This window comes from Poecilia latipinna, unplaced genomic scaffold (assembly GCF_001443285.1).
Source record: "Poecilia latipinna isolate Pla-1442-1.1 unplaced genomic scaffold, P_latipinna-1.0 Scaffold10, whole genome shotgun sequence".
Lineage (NCBI taxonomy): Eukaryota > Metazoa > Chordata > Actinopteri > Cyprinodontiformes > Poeciliidae > Poecilia > Poecilia latipinna.
The window spans coordinates 494,338-521,400 of record NW_015112626.1 but is presented as its reverse complement, the minus strand read 5'-3'; the positions used below and the strand labels follow the sequence as shown (position 1 = coordinate 521,400).

Sequence of the window (27,063 nt, the reverse complement as noted above, 5' to 3'; positions counted from 1 at the left end):
ATTTTCCATTTTTTTTACATTTTTGATTTTAATTAGGGTTGTGCATAAAAACCAAAAAGGGGCAACAGGGGAAAAAAAAAAAAAAAAAAAAAAAAAAAACTTTGTGAGTGTGTCCTACTTAGCACACTCACTAATTACATTCCAGATGCAACAGTTTCAGTTTCTCTAGACACTGACAGATATTTTGTCTAAACTGGGGTTTCTGCAGGGGCTTTTCTAAAAATATATCTGATTCATCACAACACACTAACTGGCATGTTTGGTCCTGCTGACGTTGATTTAATTCAGAGTAGTTTGATATGGTCGTATTCCTCTAGCATGTTTTGATGTAACTGTTCCATCATTCAGCTCATAAAATTTTTTCAGTAAATCCTTGCAGAGACGGCGCCTAGTTTTTATTGTCTTAAACTTTAATAACCATCTTTCAGCTGCTTTCTGTGCATCTCCCACATACTCTGACAGCTCTCTGAGCGTTGTACACAAAGAGGTCGCAGGAGACACCTGGAACCTGCAGCATCCAATACAATCTCTCTTTCAATGTGCACAGAGGTCTGATTGAATTAATAATTATGAACAACCATGCCAAAAAAATAAAAAAAATAAAATTTCAGCAAAAGATCAGGATTGTGCATTAACACCTGCTGCATGAACTGAGCCTCGGTGCAATATTAAGGCAAGGAAACAGTCTTTGGATTGCTGCATTTTTGACTCCTCATTTATGTTCTTGCTGGGGGAGATTAAGAGCAGCATCCTAATGTTACCCATCACATTCAGCTCATGAGGGATATTTAAAAACCTGCCCTGGTTACATCAGATGTATAAATGAGTGCAGTGGTTTTACTGTGGTTCATGATGTAAAATGAACATGAGCAATATTTAAACAGGCTGATAAATGAGGCCAAATGGGAGCTGACATACCACTCAGACTGTCTGATGCAGAATGATATGTTGAAGGTCAGAAGCATGATATGATCACAGAGATGGCACGTTGCAACACACAGCAACATGCTCACGAAATCCGGCCAGCTGTCTATCCGACGCACACAATTCGAAAATAGGATATTAAGGGGGAATTTTCCGGTTATTTTGATTGCTACCTCTTAAACCCCTGATATGGCAGGTGTTGATTTTAATCTACCGTGAAAAATCACTTCTTATACCAAATTGGCAGAATTGAACTTGTCAAGAAATGATACTTCACGAATTGTTTTCTACCTCTTCCAAAATCCAATGTACGGCTACATTGGTGGGCGCTGTTGTTGTCGGCCCCATTAATTAGATGTCTCTCTTGCTTTTTTGCACCCAGAAAATAATCCCAGTGCACATTTGGGAGGAACAGGCACTGTTGAGTCTATCGAATGCCTTTTTGAACTCACTTTTTAATAAGTGTGTGTCACTGTGCAGCAGTTTCCAATACATTATACAATGCTTAGTGTCAGCCGTGTGGGCTATAATAAGAGAACAAGGTTCTCCTTTCATTAGTTATTGAACCGTCCTCATATCAGAAGCCCTCATTAGACAGGGTGCAGACATATGCTGCGACTAGGAGGCATATGAGGAGTCATTTGTAAAAACCCAAAGGACCACTGCAATGTTATAACCAGTTCATTTGTCTTCTTTACTTGTCAGAGGATGTTTGGACGTGTCGTTTGTGTCAAGCATTCTGTAACTCACTTTAGAGGGAAATGAACCTCGGAGGCAAACTGTGAACTCGGCGTGAAACAGTGCGTTTTTAATCACGCATCCTTTCTATGAGCCATAGCACTCTGACCATGATGTTCTTATTAGGATGACAGAGGCTGACTGATGCAGACTGTCGCCCTTCTATCCCTTTTTGCTGTCTGTTTTACTCTGCCTTTGCAGCTGCATTTTCATCCAAACAACACCTTCTTCTTTTTTTTTATTTTGCCTTTCTAGTCTGCGTTCCACTTTAGCTTTTCCTCATAAAACATTCAACGCAGTCCTGGGAAAATGCTGTTTAGATAGATGCCTGCCATCCAATTTGTTAACTTGCGATGCCTCTGAGTCAAATCCATCGACATTCAGCGTTATAAACGTCTCGCTTTGCAGGCATTGGTTCCAGGCGAGAGAAATGCTGGAATTAGTTATGCTGCAGGTGAATACCAACTTACAGAGGGATTGAAACAGTACAAAACTTTGTTAAAACAAGTAAACACGGCTGTTAGAGAGAGGATGTGGTATAGTAATAAATAGTTTCCACAACTATGTTTCCAAAACAAACATAATCTTTCTTTTTAAGTTTACAAACAATAGCTGAAGTTTGTGGGTTTTTGTTGTTACACTTGAGTGTTTCAGATCATCAAACAAATTTTGTTAGACAAAGATCACCAGAGTAAATATAATAATCCGTTTTTAAATGGTGATTTAATTTATTTCAAAAAGATTTTTAAACCAACCAGTCAAATTAATTCACCATCCTAAATCAGAAATCAGCTGACAGTTTCACAAACCAAAGTCAGGCCTGATTTCTGCTTGACCTTTACAATCAAGAAGCCACAATCTGGCAACTTGAAGTAGGCTAAAATGGCTCATAAAGCAACATATCATGCCCCGTTTAAAGAAATGCAAGAACAAATGTGAAACTTTGTAACTGTCTTCATAATTTGGAAAAGTGTTAGAAAGCCATTTCTATTGCTTTTGGACTTCAGCAAACCTCAGTCAGAACCATGATCCACAAATGGAAAAAAAAAAAAAAAAACATGGAATTTTTATTAACCTTCTCAGGAGTTTCCACTTGACCAAAATTACTCCCAAGAGTGCATCATCAACTCATCCAGAAGGACAGAATAGAACCAGGAACGTCTAGAGCACTGCAGGATGCTCTTGCTGTTTTTAACCTTTAGTGATCATTAGGGTTGTAACGGTACACAAAAATCACTCGGTTTTAAAGTTGCACTTTTTTCTTAATCTTTTATTTGACCTGGGTCTTAGGAACAAAAAGAGCGGCTCTGATTGGTTGTTTCTGACTGAATGGTGCATTTCTGTAGATGGCAGTAGGACTATAGGGAAAAACCAGAGGAGCTAAATTTCTTTCAGACTTTGTTTAATGTTATTTTATTATGACATAGTGACAGCTTTAACTATGTAAAAAAAAAAAAAAAAAAAAACATATTGTTTATAAAAGTTGCACACTGCAGCTTTAATGTCACTTTCACCTTTTTGCAGTCTGGAAATATTTGTGTTTGATATTAGAGGAACAGATGGGCTTTAGAGCTAGTTGGGGATTGGCAAATTAGAGGGTTTTTTTGGTATCTGACTGTATTTTGGGAGCTTATGGAGATTATTTTCACTCAGGCTCTGCTTCAATTCTACTTATTGTCCAACCAACAGTAATATAACTTTTGTAAGTAAATATGTAAATTTTTAAAAGCGTGTTTTTTAAATGTCATGAATAGTTATCTTGCATACACTGCACAGTGCTGTCAAAGTTTTTTTTTATTTTGTTTGGACTGATTAGATTTTCTTGTACCTCCCTTAACTTCAAACACTTTGTGCTTACTGTTTTGAGCTGTTTAAATTGCTGTTGTGAGTACATAATGACTTTTCAACCAACTCATTCTTTAAGTGCTCCTGTGTGTATTCACTGGCCAAATTAAGAGTGGGTTTTTGACTTGACTGGTAAGTCACCAATCAGGGCCCAACTTGAAAATCGGCTAGTTCTGGTCAACTCTTAATTTATTCAGTGTATTAGATGAGTTGATACTTGGCTTGTGAAATACTTGGAATCAAAAGGGACATCTTTTAGGAGTGGTATTTTGTCAGCTTTCAAAAACATTTCATAAATAAAGAGGGATATCTTATTCTCCTGTATGAAAATTTCTGTACCACGACAAATTTAGCTGAACTGCCATAGACCTGACAATTAATATTTCTGATTTTTTTATTTTATTTATTTTTTAACAAAAAGAAATAAAACAAGATAGATACAATCTATCTATCTAAAACGTATGAGCGCAAGCACCCTTTTATTTTTGGCATTTGGTCTTTTCTTTCTTTTCTTCACTGATGCTTCTGCAACAGAAGTTTCACAATCCTCTTTTTCAGTTGAGTTGTCTTTTGTCCTGTTGTTACTGATAGAAAGAGTGCATAAATGTGTAAATTTCTCATGTGACCTGGATTCTCTCCAAGAAGTCAAGCTGCAGTTTCAGTCAGCTCTCTCGGTACAAGAATTTATTTTCCAGGACAGCAACGAAGGCTTGCTGCAAGCAGTGAAAGCTTGTTTTTTTTAAAGCTTGTTCCTTACTTTTTTATTTCAACAAGTTTGTCTTTAATGACCATAATGTTTCCCAAATTTCAGTGCTAGTTAAGGCTGTAAACTGTGGGAGGGAGTGTGGAGAAGCAAGAGTTGCAAGTCATTACACGGAAGAACAAAGTCTTAAGAAACCTGTGTGAGGATAGATACTGAAATAACTGAAATATATATATATATATATATATATATATATATATATATATATGATCAGACAGAAAGTGTTAACTAGAATTACCATTCAAGTTTATTATCAAAATATAGATGCACCAATAATCAATCATTTTGTGGTCAATGTCAGATCTCAGAGTTTTGTATTTTGTATAACAAAAGAATTTTTTTTCCCTTCTTGCAATTCAAGGTTAGTTGTTATAGAATAACACTGGCTGCGTTTGTAAGTTTATGCCTTGTTAGTGGTTCACACTACGTCGGCCTGCTTGTCGAGTTAAACCATTAGACTAATCAGGATGTATGATTTACATTCGCACCAGACTCTTTCCTGCTCTATACGAGTGGAAAGGAGTTAGCAGATATATGCATGGTTCAGTCAAAAGTCATTTCCTTCAAAGACGACGTCAAGTAACCTTGACACGATGACCGAGTGAATGGAGCCTACGGTTTTCTAAGTAGCGGGTCGGCAACCGGAGGAGCTTAGCCTTTCTGCAGATCAGTGCTTTGACTGGTGAGTACTGAGCATTCTGAGGAGCTTGATGTGGGCTTTTTCTATAATCCTCCACATCTCTGAGGATCATTTGCATCCAGTTTTCATCAATCTTTGTGTGACTTCTTAAGATATGAAAAATAGGCCCGGGGCCAGCCTTTTTAAGACTTTTTAGACTCTTCTTCATGTTCTCACGCTGAGAGATCAGCCGTGCCTTTGAGGTTCCAGTCAAAAATATTTCTTTTACAAGATTTTTCAATATGTGGACTTTATTCCACTCAGATGTGTTAATAAAGGTCTACCTTTTTCAATAAACTGATGAGAAGAATTTATTTTGTTTCTGCTTCTAAATCCCAAAGCAACTGCTTTGAACACGGCCTATTATATTTTGAAATTGGCAGCAGGAAAGTTTGTTTTACAGCTTGAAAGCACAAACAAGGTGGAAGGAAATACGGTACTTATTTTGTGGATAATGAAGTCTTCAAAACATTAATCAATTTCAGTTCAGTCTGCAGAAACGGTTAGACAATTAGGAAATAAATGTCTATTTCCTCTTTCACTGTACTTTTACATACTTGGACAAATTTTGGGTCATATCAAGTCTACATTCTGTTTGATCATTCAGTAAAGTCAAACTTGGAAAGTTAGTTCGTTCCAGTTTCAGTATTTAGCACCTTTTCTTTTGCACCCTGGAATCACATTGAAAGAGAAAAGTGGTTTTTCCCCTCTGTTAGGCTTCAGCTAATTAGCTGAGCTTAGCAGTAGGTGTTAATGGTGTCTTGTTGAAGCTGCTTGTTGTGTTTCTACTTCATGCTGGAAAGATGAAGTTTAGCACTCTCACCGCTTGCACCCCACCTTTAAAACTATGGATGGGAAACAAAATAAAGTCTCATCGCAGTGATGTGTAAAACACATTCCTTAGCTATAGAAATTACACACCTGTTACACAATTTAACATTAGAATAAAGACCTTATTTTGTGCTTGTATTTTTTATAAAATTGGGTGGAGGTAGTCATGTACACAGTCACTGTCAGACCTGTTGCTTCTCACAATACTGAGGTGTAATTTGTTTTAGTATTTCTAAATACCTCAGCTCATTTGTACTCAACTTAGATGTGCTCTTCAAGACATACACAATCAAACAATACACTCAACAGATAAAACTGAACAATAAAACAACGAGATGAAATTTGACTCTTGGCATTAATTGGGGGTTTGGAACTACAGCCTCCCATAACTACCTAAAGTTTATAAATACTTGTAACTCTCTGTTTCAATAGTTCAAACACAAAATATACCTTAAATTGGAGTAATAGGCACACAAAAAAATCTTCAAAAAGAAAAATTTTCCACAAATACTTTGGCAATGCATTCAACAGAAATGTCTGTACTCTGAATAGCCATGTGTCCACTTTATTTCTATAACTGTAAAGTCTTATTTTGGAGATAGTGAGCCTTCTGTCTTGGTTACTGACTGGAACCTGGTTCCACAGAACAGCAACCATAAAACTAAAAACTTGACCTTCAGTTTTTCAACAGGACATTCTTTGAACAATTACGAAGCATGTGCTTTGAGATCAAATATTTCTGGTGGAGTTATGGAGGTTAATAAAAATAAAGTGCCATTTACCAATAAAAACTTTATATGTGATGGAAATTTTTAGAACACGATGTTACCCTCTTCCTCTAGATTTTGCAGCAATAAGACACTAAGCAAAGTAAATAATTAAGAATTTTATGGGAACCTGTCTTTGGCATATTTTATAGTCCTTGGTATTCTGGCTATGATGTGGTCAAAACTCTTAGAATAAATGGTTGTTATTGTGTCTCCAGTTTTCTAACAGCACCCTGTGGCTATTCTTTTATTCCTCTTTAGCCATTCCCCTCTCTATTTGTGGTGGCAACTTGGATCCTCATTCAGCCCCTGTTCCAGTTGTTTTAATTACTGCTCTTATTGCCAGGTTTGCGCTAATAACAATTTTCTCTTAGCCATTTCTTCATTTATAAAGATCATCCACCATGCTTTTTCTTATATGGGTTGTTCTCTTGTCTTTCCTAGTTAGAGGAGGGGTTATTGAGCTGATGTTTTACATTTATAACTCAGGTTAAGGACTTAAAAGTAGATTCAATAGGAAATGTTCAAATAACAATGCTATTTGTTATGAGTTTTTGTTGATTTTACAAAATATAACTAAAGAGTTTTCTATAGTAGGCCTATTTAACCAAATGGTCAGAGTATGAAAATAATTGAATTATTTTTTTATGAGAAGAAAACCCTCCTACATATTGTACTTGTGCTAATTTAAAGTCCATTGGATAACACTCCAATTAAAAAAAAAGTACAAAAGGAACAACAAACTGCCACTGATTTCTACAACAAATACAAAGTGATCCTAATTACAGGTTGCCAAACATATAATCTCGGTGACAGCAGAGGATTCCTTTTAGGATGCCAAGCAAGAGCAGGTAGCTGCCAGGCAGTTTAAAGAAAGCCAGAAAAACAGCCGATATCCAACACAAAGCTCAGCAAAGCATCGACATCTCAGAGAGTTTTCCCAAAGAGGACCCGAGCATCACATGATTTATGCTGTTACATGTAACCTTTGTTTCTTTAGTTCATCATACAACACTGAATTTGACTAACTCAAATTTGTAACTATATCTACCTTATCAAAATATAATCAATGAGAACCATTGTATTAGAAGAGGGGACAAAAATAATCGCTAAACAAACCGATCAACTTTTAATGAAATTAAAATGTGAACAGCTTCTGCTTTGAGAGTTGTATCAAAGGCCTCATCCTGTGCCAGCCGAAGAGATTATAGAAGTTTGAAATGCGTCAGAAGAGGCAGCCCATTTGTCCCCTTTTTGTTTCAACAAATGCTCACCATCCATCACGCATGTCATTGTGTCGTCGTTTGAGCATCACACTTCCTCTTGAATTACCTGTCAGCCTCCTGAATTTATTTGTTCTTATCTGCAGCTTACCTGTGACGTTGGGAAAACAAGAACTTAAATCTTTTTTTTTTTTTTTTTTCTCCCCTATGAAGACAAGTTGCCACAATCCTTTATGGAAAATTGACATCTGAAAACACATGGTTAAACATTTTATTTTTAGCCACAGTGCCTTCTTAAAGTATTGGCACCCTTCATGCCTTTTTCATAATCTTGTTAGGATTAGCACAGTCATTTTGGCTGGTTGGGCCTTGTCAACACCAATTTTTGGTGTTGCGACAGATTTAAAATTGGATTGAGGTGTCGACTTTCACTGGACTAGTCTAACACGCAAATATGGTTTGATCCAAACTGTTCCGCCATTTCTTTGGCGGTATGTTTACGATTGCTATCCTGTCGAAAGATAAACCTCTGTACCTAATGATCACCGAACAGTTGTTTTCCATTGCCATACATTTGTCTCCATCCACTCTACCATCGTTTCCCTCCTTTCCCATTTCTCTGAAGAAAAACTTTGCAACAACATCCTTTACGTCTGGGCACAATGCTCTTAACATGAACACTGTTTGTCCACCAACTATAGATCTTTGCATGCAGGTCAAACTGTTATATTTTTTTGCTTGTTAAGAGTTATTTGTGAGCAGCAGATGACACCTCAAACCAGGCTTCTTCTGGCTCTTTTAACAAAGCATTTCTTCTTAAGCCACATCTGTGAGGTGTATGACAAACATTTGCCCTGTTGACTGATCCTCCACAAGAGATGTGGATATCTACACATAACCGTAAAATGTGTCTAAGTTCTTAGATGTAATGCAACCAAATGTGGAGAAAGGTCAGAAAGTGTGTGCAGTTTAAAGCCAGCTGAGCTGCAAATGACGAAGAAAGGTTTTTCTGATTTGAGCCGCAGTTTTGGCTCGCGTGAGGAGAAAATGAGCTCCGTTAACGATCATTAAATTTGAGTGGGGAAAATTTTCTTTTGAATTAACTTGAGGTATTTCTCCTAGCCGTGTGTGTGTGTGTGTGTGTGTGTGTGTGTGCTTGCAGGTAAAACAGGAAAACATGACATATTATCCGCTCTTTCATTACAAACAGCAACATTAGAGCTTTACTCTATTAGTGCTCCCTAACTAGGTTTCACTGTCACTGCTACACTTTAATCTGAGGATGCTGTAATGTGCAATTTGCTTTTATATTAACACCACAGACCAGCTGATAACTTCACGGCGCTGCATAGATAAGCGATGTGTTGCATCTGGTATAGAGATCTACCTTTCACACTGTAATTGGACCTGATGATGAATGGCGTTGTGGGCCTTAATGTGGCAGTATGGTTTCATCTCGGGGCCCCTGGCTCTCACTGGCTATTATCTCCATCCCGTGAGGATACACTGTGTCTGAGCCTTTGTTGGCTCTGTGCACCGAAGTGGAGGGCCTAATCTATTTATCACAGGGTCTGCGTGACCACCCAGCCAGGCTGCTATATCGGATCATACCAGGCTCCCTTGTTCTGCTCCTCCAGGGAAGAATGAAGCGCAGATGTAACATGTGGCTTCACACCTGTCAAACAGCGCTGGCGCTGGTCATCCCCGAGGAGTGGGAGCACAGGAGGGAAAACATTTAAATCTATTTTTTGTCATGGCTTTCTTTTTCTAAAGAAACTCAGATTCTCTCTTGTGACATATAGAATGTATTCCTCTGCAAGTGAGTGCTGGGGTTGAATCGAAACATTTTCTAAAGCGAAAGTATTGAGAACAAGATTGGGTTTGTATTGTTTTATTGAAGGTTTTACGACGTAAAATTTTACTGAGTTTGTTAAAAATTAATCTTTTTATTGCTGAGCTGATTTTTTTTCACTCTGCATCATTCAAGGAAAGAAAATGTTAAATCACTGCATACTAGTGGTTTAAAGCTGCAGTATGTAACTTTTAAACTATAAAAAAGATCTTTTTTTTTTTTACTTATTTGTTAAAACTCTCTGTATGTCCTACACTTTAACGTGAGAGAAAATCTCTGAGAAGTCGAGCTCCTAGCTGTAGTGTAACAAAGAGCAAGGGGTAGGTTGTGAGCACCTCATACAAAAGTGAATCTACAGCACCAAGACCCTCCCCCTGCCTCTGATTGGTTGTTTCTGATTGAATGGTGTATTTCTGCAGATGGCAGTAGGACCACAGGGTGGAAGCAGAGGAGTTTGGATTTTTCTTTTATTATTTTTCACAGATTATCTTTGTCATATTATACTGTAGTGGCAGTCGTAATAAATATGCACACATTCTATTCCTTATAAAAAATATATACTCTAACTTTGAATTTGTTTCTGTGAATTGTTGTCACTTTTGGTAAAGATTTGTCAAAATCCTTTAAAAAAAAATGTCTTTGTAGGTTTTTGCCCCCATGTCACATCAAATTGACACCATATGAGAACAGACACAGATTACTACAGGAAAAATTTTACTGTTAATTAGCCTAAAGAGCCAGAAATCTTCTAATAGGATTTTTTCCCTCCACTGCGTACTTATACTCTAAAGACAATGCACATTTAAACTACAGCGATAAAATATTCATTTGTTACACATTTTTACCACAATTATCATTAAGTGGCAACTGGTGACATAAGCTGCTGATGAAAAGTAGAGAAAATATATGATTTGATTTTGGTAAACATACAGAAATGTAACTTTTTTTTAATAGTATTTTTCTCTAAACTTTTTTTTATGTTATACTAATCACAGTTATAAATGTGTATATAATATAAATTTTTTGCATGCACTTGATATGAAACTACAAAGAAAAAAAAAACTAAAAACAATATGTTTTTGCATATTTTCACCCATAAATAAATTCAACACGTCAGTATAATTACTGTTGGGAACTGAGAGCACACTGTAGATCTGAGTTGGGTCTTTCAGCCTGAGCAGAGGCAGTGGTTCACACTTAATCAGCATCTTGAATGTGTCATTCGTCTCACATCCTTGGTGCTTTGCTTTTGCCCTACAGCGCTGCATCCGAGTACAGTGTTTCATTTGGTGCTCATTACGCGCACTGCATGGAGACGACCAAATATTGAGTTTTTGCTGATGTTTCCATGGCGACACGCCACCGAATGGAAAGAGTTGAGGTGTGCGGTGTACTTTGCCTTGAGTGACTGTATAGAACTGGATGACTCTTCCAGTCAAGATAGAGGACGGAGGCCATTTATGGAATCCACCTCCTCCAGCCTGCAGCCAACAGCCACAGCACATTTGTGTGCTGCGTGACACACTGACGGCTGTAAACTATGGCAAGCTGCATTTAATATTTAGGTAGTTTATCCAGTTTATGTACACTTTTTTTTTTTAGAGTATTTACCCTCTTGAATGGCAAACACTGGAACCCATTATACGTGAAGCCTGAAGACAAATGATTTGTCCCATTTTCAAGTAAGAGGTCTTAATTCTGCTGTCCAAGTGTGGAATTTTAATCCCATCAATTTAAATACACCAGGATGCCTAGATGCACATAATATTTGCTCTGCTGGCTGATGGAAATCAGAAAGCCACCGATTTTTCATCATGACATCTTAAAATGTGAAAGACGTAGTTCCCTCTATTGTTAATATAAGCGCCGTCTGCTGTCACCGCCACTCCCTTCCCAACATAATGGAGCTTCAGTTGTCAATATCTGAGTGTCCTGCTTTCAGGGGAAAATTAATCTCTGGTGACTAAAATTCATGATGAGATGTGTGAATAATTCACAGGCTCTTGCTTATCTGACCTTGAATTGTTTTTGTGCCGTTTGTGTGTGCACACAACTAGCTGGGAAGTGCTGCGCTTCCTGCTGTCAAACCTGCGCTGGTGGATGGAGGAGTACTGCTTTGATGGCTTCAGGTTCGACGGCATTACCTCCATGCTGTACCATCACCATGGCATCGGTAAGACTGGTTGATCTGTGCGTACGCAAGCGAGACTTGCTTTTCTCTGCAACAACGGTGCAGTTTTTACGTCAGAATGCATAGAGTTGGGAAACGGTCTTGGAAAACTGACTTATCTAACATACAGTTCGGGAAAATGCCTCAGTTTTAAAAGAAAAGAATAATAGAAAGTTTTTCACAGTTGTCTTTTGCAACCATAAACTTCCTTGTGTTGGGATTTTTTTTCTTTTGTGAAAGATCAGCATAAACTAATGCATGACTGTAGAAAACAGGGTGGAAAAAGATGCACTGTTTTCACTTTATTTGACTAATTGAATTCTGAAAAGTATGCATGCATTTGCTTTGAGTGCTTTTCACTGTGATACCCAGAAATAAAATCGAGTCCACGTGTTAAAATATCAGTATTTACCTGTCCACCTAAACTGACACACCAGGCATATATTAGAGAGCCAACTGAAAGGTTCATAGTGACTCTGGAAGACCTGCAGAGATCCAACTCTCAGGTGGTTAGTCATGCTGTCTATAGATGCATGTTTTGTGAAGAAGCGGTAATACAAAGTTGTTGCTGGAAGAAGCCATAGTTTGTTAAAAGACATGTTGGTGACAGAGCAGACAAGTTGAAGAAGTTGCTTGAGTCAGAAAATGTCAAAGCCTTCAGCTTACAGGCAGAAGCACAATGTGCGATCTAAAACTATCGATGCATACTTAACACACCATCCCTGTAGGTAAATATGGTAATGCAACATGATATAGTGTGGATGGTTTTGTAGGAAGACAAGGAAGGTGGTCAGAATTGATTGGAACTTCCAGCAGGACAGAAACCCTATAGCCAGAGCTACAGTAGGATATTTTAGATGAAAGTGTCTTCATGTCATAAAATGATCAAAAATCCAAATTCAGCCAAAAAAATCCAGTTTGGAATCTCTGGCAAAACTTCATGTTCAGAGACTCGTCATAAAAATGTATATTCACACTTTTCCAGATTCTTGTTTTCTTAAAATAATCTGAACATTTCATCGTTTTTCTTCCACTGTGTATTGGTTTGTGTTGGTCCATCTTGCAAGATCCCAGTAAAACACTTTAAAGTTTGTGGTTGTAATGAGAAAAAGGTCAAAATGTATGAATACTTTTTTCAATGCAGTGTAAACCAGTTCCGTTAGAAATGAAATCTTAGTAATGAGAAAAAGGTCAAAGGGTGTCAATACTTTTTCAAGGCAGTGTAAAGCAGTTCCGTTTGAATTGAAAACTTAGTTTAAACCGGCCCGAAATGCTGGAGGTAAAATTTGACAAACGGAGGAAGTGAAAATAGTTGTATCACTTAGAAAAATAGATCTGGTCAGTTTGGAAGTTGGGGTGGAAAGCATGATGAGTGTTCACTGTGTGGGTGTTTACCCTTCAGGCACTGGCTTCTCGGGGGACTACAATGAGTACTTTGGCCTACAAGTTGATGAAGAATCTTTGGTGTACCTGATGCTTTCCAATCACATCCTCCATAGTCTCTATCCGGACTGCATCACTATTGCAGAGGTAAAAACACACATCCGCACACGTTTTGCAAAATGCACTGCCTGTAGCTATTATTAATTAAAAGCACTTATAAGGCAGGCATATCCTTCTTATTTATTTTTTTTTCCGTTGCTGTAATTAAAAGTTAATGTAAAAAAGCGATCTGGATCAGTGATTCTTGGGCATTTTTATAGCTCAACACATAAATTATACAGCCTGTAGTGATGGGATTAGCGTTTACTTGAAGGGAAACACAAAAAAGTAGTTTTACACAGTAGGATATCTCTGCAGGATGTGTCTGGGATGCCTGCCCTCTGCAGAAGAGTGGAGGAGGGAGGACTTGGCTTCGATTATCGACTGGCGATGGCGATTCCTGACAAATGGATTCAGGTAAGAGGGTTTTGTTCACTTGAATGCATTCTTTTCACAAACCAAATCATCAGTTCAAATTCTAGAAATGAACACTGTGATGCTGCTTAAGTCAAATGCTGTGAACATTACATTTCTACGATAGCAACTTCCAAGAATTTGTCACATTTGAATAATTTATTTTATTGTGATTTCATGTGGAAGATCAACACAAAGTGGATTATAATTATTTATGGCAAAGAAAATGATGCGTGGCTTTCGATTTTTATTACAAGTGAGAATCTGTTTGTCTTCAACTTCAGTGTTTTGCAGTTCACTTCTAGTTTTGCACATGTGGAGACTGAAATATTTGCTCATTTTGCTTTAGAGGCTCGAGAAAATTCAGGTTGGATGTAGAGCTTTTGAGAGTAGAAATTTTCAAGTCTCAGACTTGCGAATTTCAGACATAAAGTCCAGACTTTACTTTGACTTGACCTTTCTAAAATATGAATATGAATAAGTTTATACCATTCCATTGTGGCTTTGGAGGTAAATGTCCTGCAAGAAGGAAATCTTTCTTCCCAATTTGACGTCTTTTGTCCTGTTTTAGATCTCTCCATCTTCCCGTCAGCTGTCAGCTCTAGCATGCCACAGCATGATGTTGTATAAATTTAAATTTGTGGACATGAAAAAAGTGAAAAAGAAAATCCAGGGAAGTCATATCATGACTATTTTAAATAAGTGTTGCTCTTCCACCAAACGTATAATAATGTATTTGTTTCGTGAAATCATGACACACATCCTTACAGCCGCTGGATTCATGATGGAAAGCAGGTCTGTTTTTTGGGTGGTTTTATAGAACAAGTGATGTAAAACAGAGTCTTGTGCTGAGTATTTCTCCTGTGTCACCTGGACCGGCCGAAAGAAGGTTAAAGTGATTGCTCTTCTCAAAGCTTTGCTAATTTATTTTTCTTTATTCTCCAATGATTCTTCCTGCTGTGCACTAACATTTTTTTTACCCAGCAGAGACACAGCTGTGAATAAATGTGTGATGCAGGCAGTTATTATGAAAAAATAAAAACGCACAGTCATCTTTGTTTGATCAGTAATTCCTGTCTTTCCATACCTGTAATTTTGTGGGAAGAGGAATAAAGATAAACTTAATTATTTTAACATAAAGGTCAACTTCCAGGCTTCTTTATTGGAACTAGTAGAAAGGCAGGCTGTCGCCTCATGTATTAACTTGTAATGTATCCTAACGTGGGATTGCCTCATGCACTGTTCAAACAGAATATTATTAATATCATATTTATCTTGTCAGAATATCTATAAAGATCATAATCTCTCTTTTTTGCACATTCCTACAGAATCATCAGAGAGAAACAATTCGTAGTTTTACCTTTAAACATATCAGCCTACTTCCCATGCTTCTCTACGAAGATTATTTTCTTGAGCACAAATTGTTTTTTTTTGTTCTATGAACACCGCTGTCTTTGAAGCCTGTGACCTTTATTATAGTTTGAGTTCATAAGATAGAACCTTGTGAAGAGCATCACTATTAATTGACACTGAATAGGAACATTCTGAAAATACATTCTTTATGAGATTCATTGCCAGTATGAATCCATTGACTTATAATATGGACTTTATTAATTTCCATTGGGAGGCCAGATAAATCTTGATTGGTTTCAGAAAACTGCTGTGTATTGGAAAGCAGGTGAAAACTTTGTTTTCTTAGCAATGTCTTGGAGTGAAAAGATTATTGTTTTTGCAGATTATTAAATACAGCTCAATCTAAATTTATTTATACGCCTGGTATTTTTAAAATTATTTCCATTCAATAAGTTTGTTCTTGATTAGAAACTCGAGCCACTTTTACAGTTTATTTTAATATTGCAGCACAAATTATTTACAGCTGTCAATGCTTTTTTTTTTGCTACACTTTTTCCTTTCACCCAACTTTTCATAAATATGTTTGGAGCAGCACTCTGTGAACAGTTAACTTCAATACCAATGACCTTAAGCACCTTACTGTCCTTTTTGAGGGTGTCAGTCATTCTCTGCTGGACAGTTGTCATGTCAGCTGTCTTCCTAGCAACCGTGTCAGCAATACTACAACACTAATAAATTTAAATTCCTTTTTTTATTAGCTGCAAGCTGTCGTTCTCAAAATTAATAGAAACAAGTGAGTGTCTAATGAGTCTATAAAATTTATGAAATGTACTTTTGTAATTAAATTTGTGAATTAAGTTATACTATTATGCCCACTATTGAAGTAGGTTTAACACTTGTTTTATAAATGTTTTCATTTTATTTCAATAATTTTATTTTAATTAATGACCTGCTCTCCCTTTGCAATCAAACTCATTCATTTTTTATTTTTATTTTTTACATGACAGGAGCACTGTCAAAAAAAAATGACAAGATTATCCAGCGTGTTACTACTCAACAGTGCATCTGTCTGCAGGGGAAATAATGGGCAGCAAACATTCACAAATCCTCCACAACAACTGTTGAAGCACCCTTTGGTTGGACACTTCAGTCCGAACTGCCACTGCGAAAGTGCTTAATAGCCCACAATGGGAAAACATTGTTTATAACGCTTCAGTCATCAGGTCCATAACTTTGTGATGGTAAAGCCAAGTAGCAGAGGGAGGGAGCTGGGTGAAGGTGGAGGGGTTTAACATGCACACCCAATCCTTCATGCACAGATAAAGCTGTTTATCTCAAATCTTTCTCCTGCTGTTTCTAGATGAGCTTACACACCGTCAGAATGTTTGTGTTCTGACAAAGGCTGTTTTGATAAAAATGCCACCGATTTATTGTTGCTTTAAAACCGTTGTTTTTTTTGTTTGTTTGTTTTTATTTTTTTTTAATCATCAAGTATTTTGTGTAGTCAATTTGGAAAAACGTATAGCCAGACAGTATGTTATGTAGGGAGGTACGTGTATGGGTTCGGCTGGCGGATGAGTGAAGATTGTTCTGTGTGTGTGTTTGAAGAACGTAGAGGCCGTTTTCCTAAGCTTGAAGAAAAGCGCTGATTGCAGAATAGCTAAAAAGGTTGGCTGTTGTAACGTTTTTATGGAAAGCATTTTTTTTTTTTTTTTTTGCTACGGGTCCACAGCGAATTTTAAAATATTTACTCATATTTTAGGGTTGGGGAGGGCTGGGGAGCAAGATGGAGAGTATGACCTCAGCTCAGCATGCATGCACTACGGCTTCTTGTGTTTCCCAACGGGGGGAGTCAATGCATCGTTAATCAAGTCTGTCTCTCACAGCGGTTGGTTTTACTCAGCGTCGGGTTTGAAGGGAGGAGAAAAGGAGGTGAGAGATCTAGTCCATGACTTGACCTTCCTCTGTGATGCTGGAAGTAGCTGTGCAGCCTGCAGAGCTTGTACCTCTGAGGCTTCGCTCAGTTTTTCCCGAGAACCCTTCTTGAGAGGTTGCTCTTGCATTTACTTAAGGCATTGCAAGCCTTTTTTTTCTTATTGTTGTTGTTTGTTTGGTGTTTGTTTTGAAGCTACTCATTGTTACATGTTTTAATTAAATTTGTAGCCTCCCTAAGGAAAGTGGATGCTGGAGGCAGAGCAAAATATTCTCCATATCTGTGCAGGGAAGCATTCATATGAACATGCTGTGGTATAGTCAGTGAAGTGCATTCAGGGCTAGCCTCGCCTCTTCTCACAGAGTGTCAATTAGGGAGGGATTTGAATGGACTGAAGTGGAGCCTCCAGTGAGGTATATGTTGCAGAAAAGGAGAATTGGAGCTGCAAGGGAGGGCGAGACAGGAGGAAACAGAAGGAAAGAGAAACAAAGACGCAGAGCAACAGAGCTGCGAGCTTATTTATAGATTCACATGTGTGCATGGATGAATCTCTCTCAGTTCCTCGGCTGGGGCCCCCATGCTGCGTTTTGTCCTCAGCATGACTGATTGATATGACTCATTTACTGGCTGCAGAAGGCTGTTAGGACCAACAGACTGTGAAAAATTAAGATGTCCTAATGAGAAGGACCAGATAAGGCGCGGTGGCACAAGTTGGGATGATTCGATCTGATTATGACCATAAAATGCTGTCACTCCTAATGGATAATGTTACAAAGCCCTCTAATTTAACAAGCACCCTTCCCTCAAGCTACAATAGATTGAGATGTAATTGAAACAATTAGAGGCAGAGGAGAAAGAGGGCTGCATGGTGGCGGCTAGGAGATGAGAGGTTGATGCTGAGAATTCTCCGGCATCCCTCCGCTTCTCTCGGCTGTTCAACTTGAATGACCTCCGAGTCAATTGTCTCAATTTTTGCTTCTGTTCCTCCATTTATTTTAATTGAATGAAAATATCAGTTTGAACAGCTCCCCCTTATTAGTTTCAGGGGAGGGAAAGGGAAAGGAGAAAAAAAAATCCATTTCTTCTCTGAGTCACTCCGCTCTGTCCATCATGCCAGAAACACTTTCAATTAATATGACTTAATAAAATTCAGGCTGTCGGCGAGCAATGATGGAGCTCGGCTTGTTTACGTAAACATGCTGCGGGCTTTATCGCCAGCCTCTCGCTCCGACCTGCTCGGCTGGTGTCGCCCTCCGCGCGTCTGCTTTTAACAGCAGCAGCATTTCAGTTTTGTCCAGCTTAATTGCACTTTGAGGCCACCTCTGCTTGGTGTTAACAGGCTTTTGGCAAGGCTTTTTATAGCAGAAACTGTGACATGACCCAAAGTGGGCCTTTTTAGCCAAGCAAAGTCCACCGATGTTTCTGTTGGCAGAACCTTTTGTTAAGTTGTGAAGTTATGTGGACGTTTGTGTTGGAGGATGAAGCGATGCATGCTTTTTTTTTTTTAATCTTTTTTTAACGTAGCCCAACCAGTTAAAATGACTTTTCATGGCGTACCTGATGAAACTTTAAAAGTTGAGAGGAAGTTTATTTTTGATGGTCTACTTGGTACCTAGTTCTAGTACAAGGAACTGAACTTAGAAATATAATGTTTTTCATAAGCATTAAAATTAAATGTTAAACTATATATATATCACATCCGCAGGTCAAAAGACTGGGGAGGACTCATGTTGGGGTCCATTGCAAGCTCAGAAAGAGATTTTTTTTTTCTGTTTTAAACTCAGCACCACACCATTTCCAGCCAGTAATTCATAAAAAAATAATTTCCCTTTGTGTTTAATAAAGTATATTCATTCATTCATCCATTCATTCATTCGATAAGAGGCTGATTGCATTTTCCCTTCTACAAATGAAATTATTTTTCTGAAAAACTTCTTCCAATGTTTTTTAGTATCTTTGTCTTGTATTTAAATGTGTTTGACCTGAAATGTGACAAACAAGCAACGAGGGTAAATACTTTCTTCATAGCGTTGTAATAAAAGTTGACAAGTCAGCTTAGGGGAGCTGAAGAGCAGAGAATCAGTGGAGATTTGATGTCAATGCACAACAGCTCACAGAGCATTCACAATATAGTAGCAGCAGTGTTTTTATGACATGATGACATGTCCACATAGGTTAAAAAAAAAAAAAACCTGCTGCTCAGATCAACCTAAAAAATGTAAAATTGGGGCTAAAAGCTAAACCTTTCTCCGCCATTAAATCCTTTCCAGCTCTGCGTGAGAGCCTCTTAAATCAGTCACAGCATGCCAGTGGCAGCAAAATGACCTCATCCTGCACGGCAAGACTTTTTTATTTTATTATTATTTTATTTCTAGCTCTGTCTAATTAATCTGGGCACTCTGGTTGGCTCCTGACAGCAGGCTTGTAAAGTAAGATTTGTGCACTGCTCATTATCATTGATGAAGTGGAGTGTCAGCGGTGCCAGGAAGCTCGGCTGGCCGGGGCTGATGCGGGTGAGCTGGTGGTAGGGAAGTCATCAACCCGTTCACTTCTGTCTCTGCTCCGACAGTCCCACTCCAAAATTAATTGCTCCCAGACCACTTTTGCGGTTGAATTGAATTGTAATGATTCATAAAGAAGTGTAAAATGTCTGATTGTACGTAGATGTGGAGGCAGCCTTGACGATCTCTCGAGGACTGCTGGTAGATTCATTTGTTCAAGAAAAGCCTTGAGGAGACATATAATTTTATCAGTAGTTATGTTATTTATATATTTATTTATTTTTAGAAACTACATTTGTGGATTTTATTATTGTGTATAAGTACATATTAATAATTCAGTGTTGGTAGACAGAAATTTAAAACAAAAATGCATGACATAAGCTAATTTATTTGCTTTAAAATGGCTTATTCTATTGTTAATTGTTCCATTGCTAATTTCCAATGGAACAAGTGAAAGTATAGACAAATGGTGACACAATAACAACTATAGGCCAAACTAGTTTGCAATGCATGTCCTCCTGTGCTGTTAGCAACATACAGCAATCCAAAAGACAATAAAACATTGCAGTAAAAAAAAAAAATCGTACATAACATAAATTCTAAAATTAATGTAAAACAAACAAGAGCCATCATGGGCTCTCTCTTAGAAAAACTACACTCGCCAACTGCTGATATTAATTTTAGCAATCTCCATTTTTTTTTTCTGTAGGGACTGTATTTCACAACTTTCCAGACCTAGTTTTGCTGCATTCACTTTTTTGAATTTTTTTTATTATTATTTTTATTTTTTGGTCAATCCAAAAGCTGTCAGTCCTTTGCTAGTCTATTCTAATTCAAGAATTACAATATATGGTACAGAATAGCTTTGAAGAGACAAATGGAACAAGCAATTAGTTGCCTATTCTTAAATAGTTGGATTGTTTGTGTTTTTTTTCATTTTACTGTTGATATTTTATATTGGTCTTATCTCAAAGAGTTTCTAAGTGTGTAGCTCTAGGATCTGAAAATGTGTCAGCCTTTCAAGGTGTTAAAACCTCTGAGATTCTGTTGCAAGCATAAAAAGAATTGCCCCAGTAAATGTCTTTGGTGGCAATGGCAATGACTATAGCCACACAAGGCAAAGGTGAAGAAAATTGAATGTGAACAGATGCTGATATAGAGAGGCGTATTGCCTTTATTTAGGGGGACCAGTCAGTTCATCTCAGACATATTGATCGGCACAATTTACTCTCTTTACTCAGAGGATTATGGCTCTGTAGAGTAATATAAAGGTTTCCTGACGTGTCAATCAGCTGTCACTGCCAATTCCACTGAGCAGACTTCAGCCTGTCTCTGAAATGGGTTTGCCGAGTCACCCACCTCTCAGACAGCTGCATGTCAATTGCCAAGGATTCTTGGAGGACATTTTTTATTATTTTTTTTTTCATATTCATAATGATTCTGTGGGTTTCCAGCCTCCCTCGTCTTGATTGAATTATCTTTGTTCTCGGTGCACTCACATGATCTTTTTCCCTACCCGCTTTTACATTGTTGTTGCTTTTGTATACTTTTTGTATGCAACGTTTGAACAAATTCTTTATTGTGATACCGTCTTGAAAGACGTGCCTTGAATGCATGCTTTCGTGACCTCTTATCTTCTCCTGACCTTTTGAAAATGACTCAATTGGCAGTAAGCGAGCATGTTGACTTGCCAGTGCAGTGCCACCGGTTGGATTTATTGTTGAATCCTTCCATTGGATGAGAGGTTCTGACCTTGCCCATCTTGAGTTTGGAGAGCTGATGCCTTACTACCCATGGGCTGTAGTGCAGTTATTAAAAACTCCATTACCACCATTTATAGGTAGACATAACTCACAGTGCGGATATAGAGATGTCAAAACAGAGATTGATCTTGGTAAGAAGTGTAACCCAGAGAAAACTTGGGAAAGGTAGAAAGACTGTCGGAACTGAAATACTGAGCTGAAGGCATCAGTCAGTCTGAAAAGATCTTTCAGCTATACATCTATCATACCCTTTTTCAATAAGCCCTCTCTGTCATTGTGTAGATCCTGAAGGAGTTAAAGGATGAAGAGTGGGACATGGGTAATATTGTCTTCACGCTGACCAACAGGCGGTATGGAGAGAAGTGCATAGCATATGCAGAAAGCCACGACCAGGTACTCATTTAATCCTATCTCACTTTACGCTGCATGCAGTCAGCCTCTTTTTCTTCTGTGAATAATGAAATATCACACACATTTTCAGGCCCTGGTTGGTGATAAAACCCTGGCCTTCTGGCTAATGGACAAAGAGATGTACACCAATATGAGTACCATGGTTCCCATGTCGCACATCATCGACCGTGGAATGCAGCTGCATAAGATGATCCGCCTCCTCACACATGGCTTGGGTGGAGAGGGATACCTGAACTTTATGGGTGAGTCATCACTGTAACAGAGAATCTATAGTTCCAGGGGTGTATGAGTTGCACTTTTTTGCCAACATATATATTTAAAAAAATCCAATAGTGCCATGTTTTTATTTTGTCTTGTATTAGGCTATTTGTGTTACTGCTGCAAATAGAGGCAACGTCCAATTAAAAATGTTGGAAAATAACTACTGATAAGACAATTTTTTTTTTCTTGCAGCACCATGTTGTAAAGAATGAGGCCTGATTACTTTTATTTCAAAAAGCACTTCCTGTGCACAGCATGATAATAGCTTGTCTGACATGCACATTTACTAGTGGCTTCCCATTACGTGCTACAGCACAGTTCTACTCTGCACGGCTCTTCCCCGCATCATTTTCTACAGCAGACAGTAATTTCTCAACCTGCTCCGCTCTCGATAATTCCACTGTCTGTGAAGCTTCAGTAGCATAGATGCTTAAATTCCCTGCATCCGTTGGTAATAATAAGGCTTACTTGTATTTATTTCTTTTTACTTGTTTTTTTTTTATCTGAGGTTTGTGAGGTGGTTGGTGATTGATTTGAGAATTGAAATCTAAAATCACTGTGTTTAATCAGTCTTTTTAGTAATAGTTATCTAGCATGATTTCTTTAAATTTAGAAACATAACATTTTTGTTGCACCTAAAGAATAAGATGAGGGAGTACTTGTTGAATGAATCGTGTCTGAATAATCTTATTCAGTTTCTTTCCTTGATGTTGTTTTTTGTGATCGATTGAAGCCAAAATTTAAACTGAAATAAAAAAAATCAAAGTATTTGTATAGCTTCGAATAAGTTTAGAAATGCAACTATTGCACAATTTTGCAGCCACACAAGTTACTGCCATCTGCTGAGGTTCTTACGTAAGAGATGTTGTAATGCATAAACAATTTGACAGATTGAAAAAAAACACACACAAAAAAAGAACTGCATTACCACCAATACTGTTGTCCTGAAGGGAAAGACCTGGCCAGTAGATTTCCACAGCACATTTACTCAATTAAAAGAAACTGAAGGGCAGCATTTTATATTTTTTTAGTTCAACATTTCTTTTATGAATAAACTAAAGATAAACCAAAGCAAGATGCTGCCGCCTCCGTAATTAACAGTAATACTGGTGTCAACCAGGTGATGAACAGTGCCTGTTTTTCTTCAGAAATGAGTCTTATCTAATCTACAGAGCATCCCTGTGTTTCCACACTTTTTTTTATTCATGACTATATGGAGATAAGAGGGATTTTTGGGTCAGTGGTGCTTAATCTTTTTTGTACCATTAGCACAATTTGTGCTTTTGTACAATCAGATTCTGGAAGTATACAGACAATTCCTTTGACTTTATTGCTTGGTTTTTATTCTGATATTCTAACTTTCACAGGAGATTTGAACAGTTCCAAATCCTGTTCAGCTGACTGAATTTAAATCAGGTAAACCTAAATCAACTTGCAAGATCGTCTCAAGGATAATCAGTGGAAATCATTGAGTAATAGTAATGATTCATAATACTTAATATAACCTATTGTGTTTACAATTAAAGGGTTTTATACTTTCCTAAATTACCCAAAACATGTTTTCAGTGTGTTACTGTAGACTATTTTGTCAAGATTGAAGTTGAAGGAACAACACTTAAATCAGTTTTAGAATACATCTGGTGTAAATGTTTCAAGTTTGCACCATTATTGCATTCTGTCTCATTGCACACAATGAGGTTTTGTCACCTCATTGTGTGAGGTGACAAAACGAATCATTCCGTAGTGAACTTTGATGTCGTCCTCCCTAATTAGGTCATGTTTTACAATCGGGGCACATATTTGTGTTGTTCAGGTGACATTAAAATGCTGAAGAGGTGATCAAGGTCATTACATGGCAGCTCGCACTTTTTTCCTCTATTAAAACAGGCGAGGAAAATGCTTTTGGATCCCTGTCATGCACTGTAATCCAGCTGCATTTGAGCGTTTGCCCCCGGGCAGACACAACGCTCCCCTAAGTGTTCAATGAACAGATAGAAAAATACATTTACTCTCCTGTCTTTCACAGCGAAGCAGGCGGTTTAAGACAAGCTGCTGCGCAGGGAAGAGCAAACAAACGTTCCTTTAGAATAAATAGTTCAACGGCTTATATGGAGATTGTATATATGAATGTGTCTTTTTGTGGGCAATGTATTTTAACTACCGTTTTTGTATTTGTTATTAGTTGTTTAATTTCAAGATTAGCTGCATTACTTTTTAAAACATGAATTTTATTCAGTCCCATAATAATTTAAAAGAAAATGCAACACAAAGGGCTCACTTGTCTAATTTGTTGTTTCCTTTTCATAAAATGTGTGTGTGTGGAAGAGCTGAGTGGAATCACAAGAAGCTCTTTGAAGTTGAGTTGACCCCACTTCCCTGAACTGATTGTGAATTGTGGGACAAAAATCAGATAGATTGCTTTTATTCCCTAAATGGACCCGCTCTACAGTCACTGTTGAGATGCACCTCATTTGCAACTCATCATCTGAACCGGAGCATGACTTTATCAGCTCCTGCTGGTAAAGATAATAAAGTCATAATTAATTACATACTGTGGGAAGTTGACCTTGGCTGCAAGGAATGCAGTTCCTTGATTTTGAAACACTCAGATTTAATGTAAATTGTAATGCACCTTTGAATGCATTACAAAAATATTCATACTCCTCGAACTTTCCTTGACGTTTTGTCTCATTACAAACAAAAATTTAAATTTGGTGGTGATCTTATGTGATAGACCAGCACAAATTGTAGCATAATTGTGTTGAACAAAAGCTATTCATGGTATTTAAGCAAATACACATTTAAAAAGGTGTGACAAACATTTGTATGAAGGTCCCTTGAGACAAAGCTTAGGAGAATCAACTTTTGCTCCTTTTAAATCTGCAAGTCTTGTGGTGTGTAATGTTATAAGTCTTTAAATTGAATTTTTTTTACCTATTCTGTATGTGGAACATCTGGGAATTAGATCTGGATTTGAACTTGGACCTGGTCTTTCTGTCACATGAACCATTCCATTGTAACTTTTGTTCATGGTTATTTTCCTCCTGGAAAACACTCGATTAAACAATGTCTTTCTTTTTGCCGCTCTTGCGTGATAGCAACATTTATAAAGCACACAACTTCCATGGATACTTCTGTGGAGGAGAGTTTAGATCAAGTCTAAAAAACCAGACCCGGCCTGTAAGCTCTGTGTCTGATCTCTATCCGACAAAATCCAGCAGTGTAACTTCTACAGCTTTTAGCTTTTGGTTAAGACCTTCCAGCTCCATTTTGGCGCTTGTAGTAGCCGCAGGGTGAATAAATTGCAAATTACATGGGGTGTGTGAGTGATAGGAGCGGAGTTGCGTTCACATTTACCGTGCATTTACTGCAGTGTAGTGTTCCTGTTACAGTCTAATGAACTTCTGCACCTGACTTTCTTCCTCAACTGAGTAAGTATCCAAATCCTCTATTTAATAACAACTTTATGCAGCGCATTGTCGTTTTCTCTGTGCTGTATATATTGTAGGCTTATTAAATGCACCACAGAAGCCTTAGCCCGACCCAATCATCAAGCAAACAATTTTACATTTTTATCAAGCTTGATATTTTGGTTTGGATTGGACTTTGGTCATAAATCTAAACTCTGCTCTAGAGTAACCATGGGATTTTTGGCTGTGTCCGACTTCTGAAGCCAATATGTTGCATTAGATTTTATGGAGGGACACTAGCGTAGGTGGTGTGGAATAGAAATGGACCCCAGATTGGAGATTTCTTTCCATCCACCAGAGGATTTGGTTCCCTGGTTTTAACTGAACTCTTTAGTTCTGACAGATATTTTTACCTGCCCTGGATTTCAGCACAAGTCTCTGTTCCCCTTGGTGGTGTGTGTTACCGTAAGATTTTCCGCTGCTTGGATGAACGTGTTGGGGGAGGTTTGGAGAGAGCACAATCAAAACAGCTTTTCTCTTTGGATAGCTCTAACTGGACAGCTTTTAATGATTAGAATGTCAGAGGATTGACCCCATGTGGGTTGCTGAAGGACAGTTGAAAGTAATTATATCTGATTCTTTGGCGAAAGCATTGCTGAAAGGCACTCTCTGCTGCTCTCTTGGTGCTTTGACTCCCCCACGGATTTCTGTGCCACATTCATTTTCAGTTAATCATTACAGATTCAGAGTGATGAAGAGATGAGTGATGAATACCTTCAAAGTTTATTTGACAGTGATCTGATTAAGTTCACTGAATTTCTATAAAACAAACTATGAAGTTGCACCCATTTGAATTAATCTCAAACTTATACAACATTAATTACATTTAAAGATGTATTTAATAGCATTTACGGAGATTGTATCTGATGATAGATACAGTGTCCTTTTTAAAATGACACCTCAGCCTGACAAAGTAATAATGTTACCCCTCTCAATATAAAAGGGTGCATTTCATAGATGATTTCGAAAGCACCATGATTGCTTAAGAGGTTGGAAAGAACTTTTAGAGGCTTTAACTACTCTTGAAGTAAATGTCATCCCCACCCTGTCGGGACTGTGAAATGTTTTCCACTCACATGTTGGCTAACATGTAATCACAGGGAAAGCCCTTTAAATCAAAGCATGTCGAGATCCTTCCTAAATCTGAGAAGTAACTAAATAATTATGTTACCTTTATTCAACCATTTAAATCATCTGTGTTCATTCCTGCATTACACTATTATTCAATTTTGCAAACAAATGTAAAATTATTAATCATAAATTTAGCCTAATTGGCCTTTCAATTGTTTTTTTTTTTTTTTTTAGTTAATGTCACAAATTGGGCTCAAATTTGTGGCAAATTACAACCAAGCAGGGCTTTTAAGATTCTTGATTGGGTGGCAGTCTGTTAAGTCTCCAAGCACAAGATGCATTTTCAGCATTAATCTAAGAAAATTAATGTTGATCATTTTTCAAAAGTATATTGGTTCACTCTTTTCTATTTCCTAATGTTTGAGTTTAAGAATATCTAGAACTAGTGTTATTACACACTGGTACACACTACCAGCACTTTTAAATTTTATCCCGCTATTTTCCAGAGGTCGGTGTGTACCGGGACTTTTTTCCGGTGTTGTAACAGGTGTTAACAGGTCTGCATTTACCCAGCAGTATGTTCACACCCGCCCCCCCCCCTCCGACAGCTCC

At 37.7% G+C, this 27,063-nt stretch overlaps 1 protein-coding gene across 1 annotated transcript in view; it reads left to right on the top strand.

The window, feature by feature from the left end:
• Nucleotides 1–27,063, top strand: part of gbe1b (glucan (1,4-alpha-), branching enzyme 1b) — a 127,159-nt gene that overhangs the window by 39,397 nt on the left and 60,699 nt on the right. The window contains exons 8-12 of the mRNA XM_015029438.1: nt 11,680–11,795; nt 13,195–13,322; nt 13,593–13,691; nt 21,521–21,631; nt 21,720–21,891. Of these exons, the coding sequence (XP_014884924.1) occupies nt 11,680–11,795; nt 13,195–13,322; nt 13,593–13,691; nt 21,521–21,631; nt 21,720–21,891 (626 nt within the window). The remainder of the gene's footprint in view (nt 1–11,679; nt 11,796–13,194; nt 13,323–13,592; nt 13,692–21,520; nt 21,632–21,719; nt 21,892–27,063) is intronic.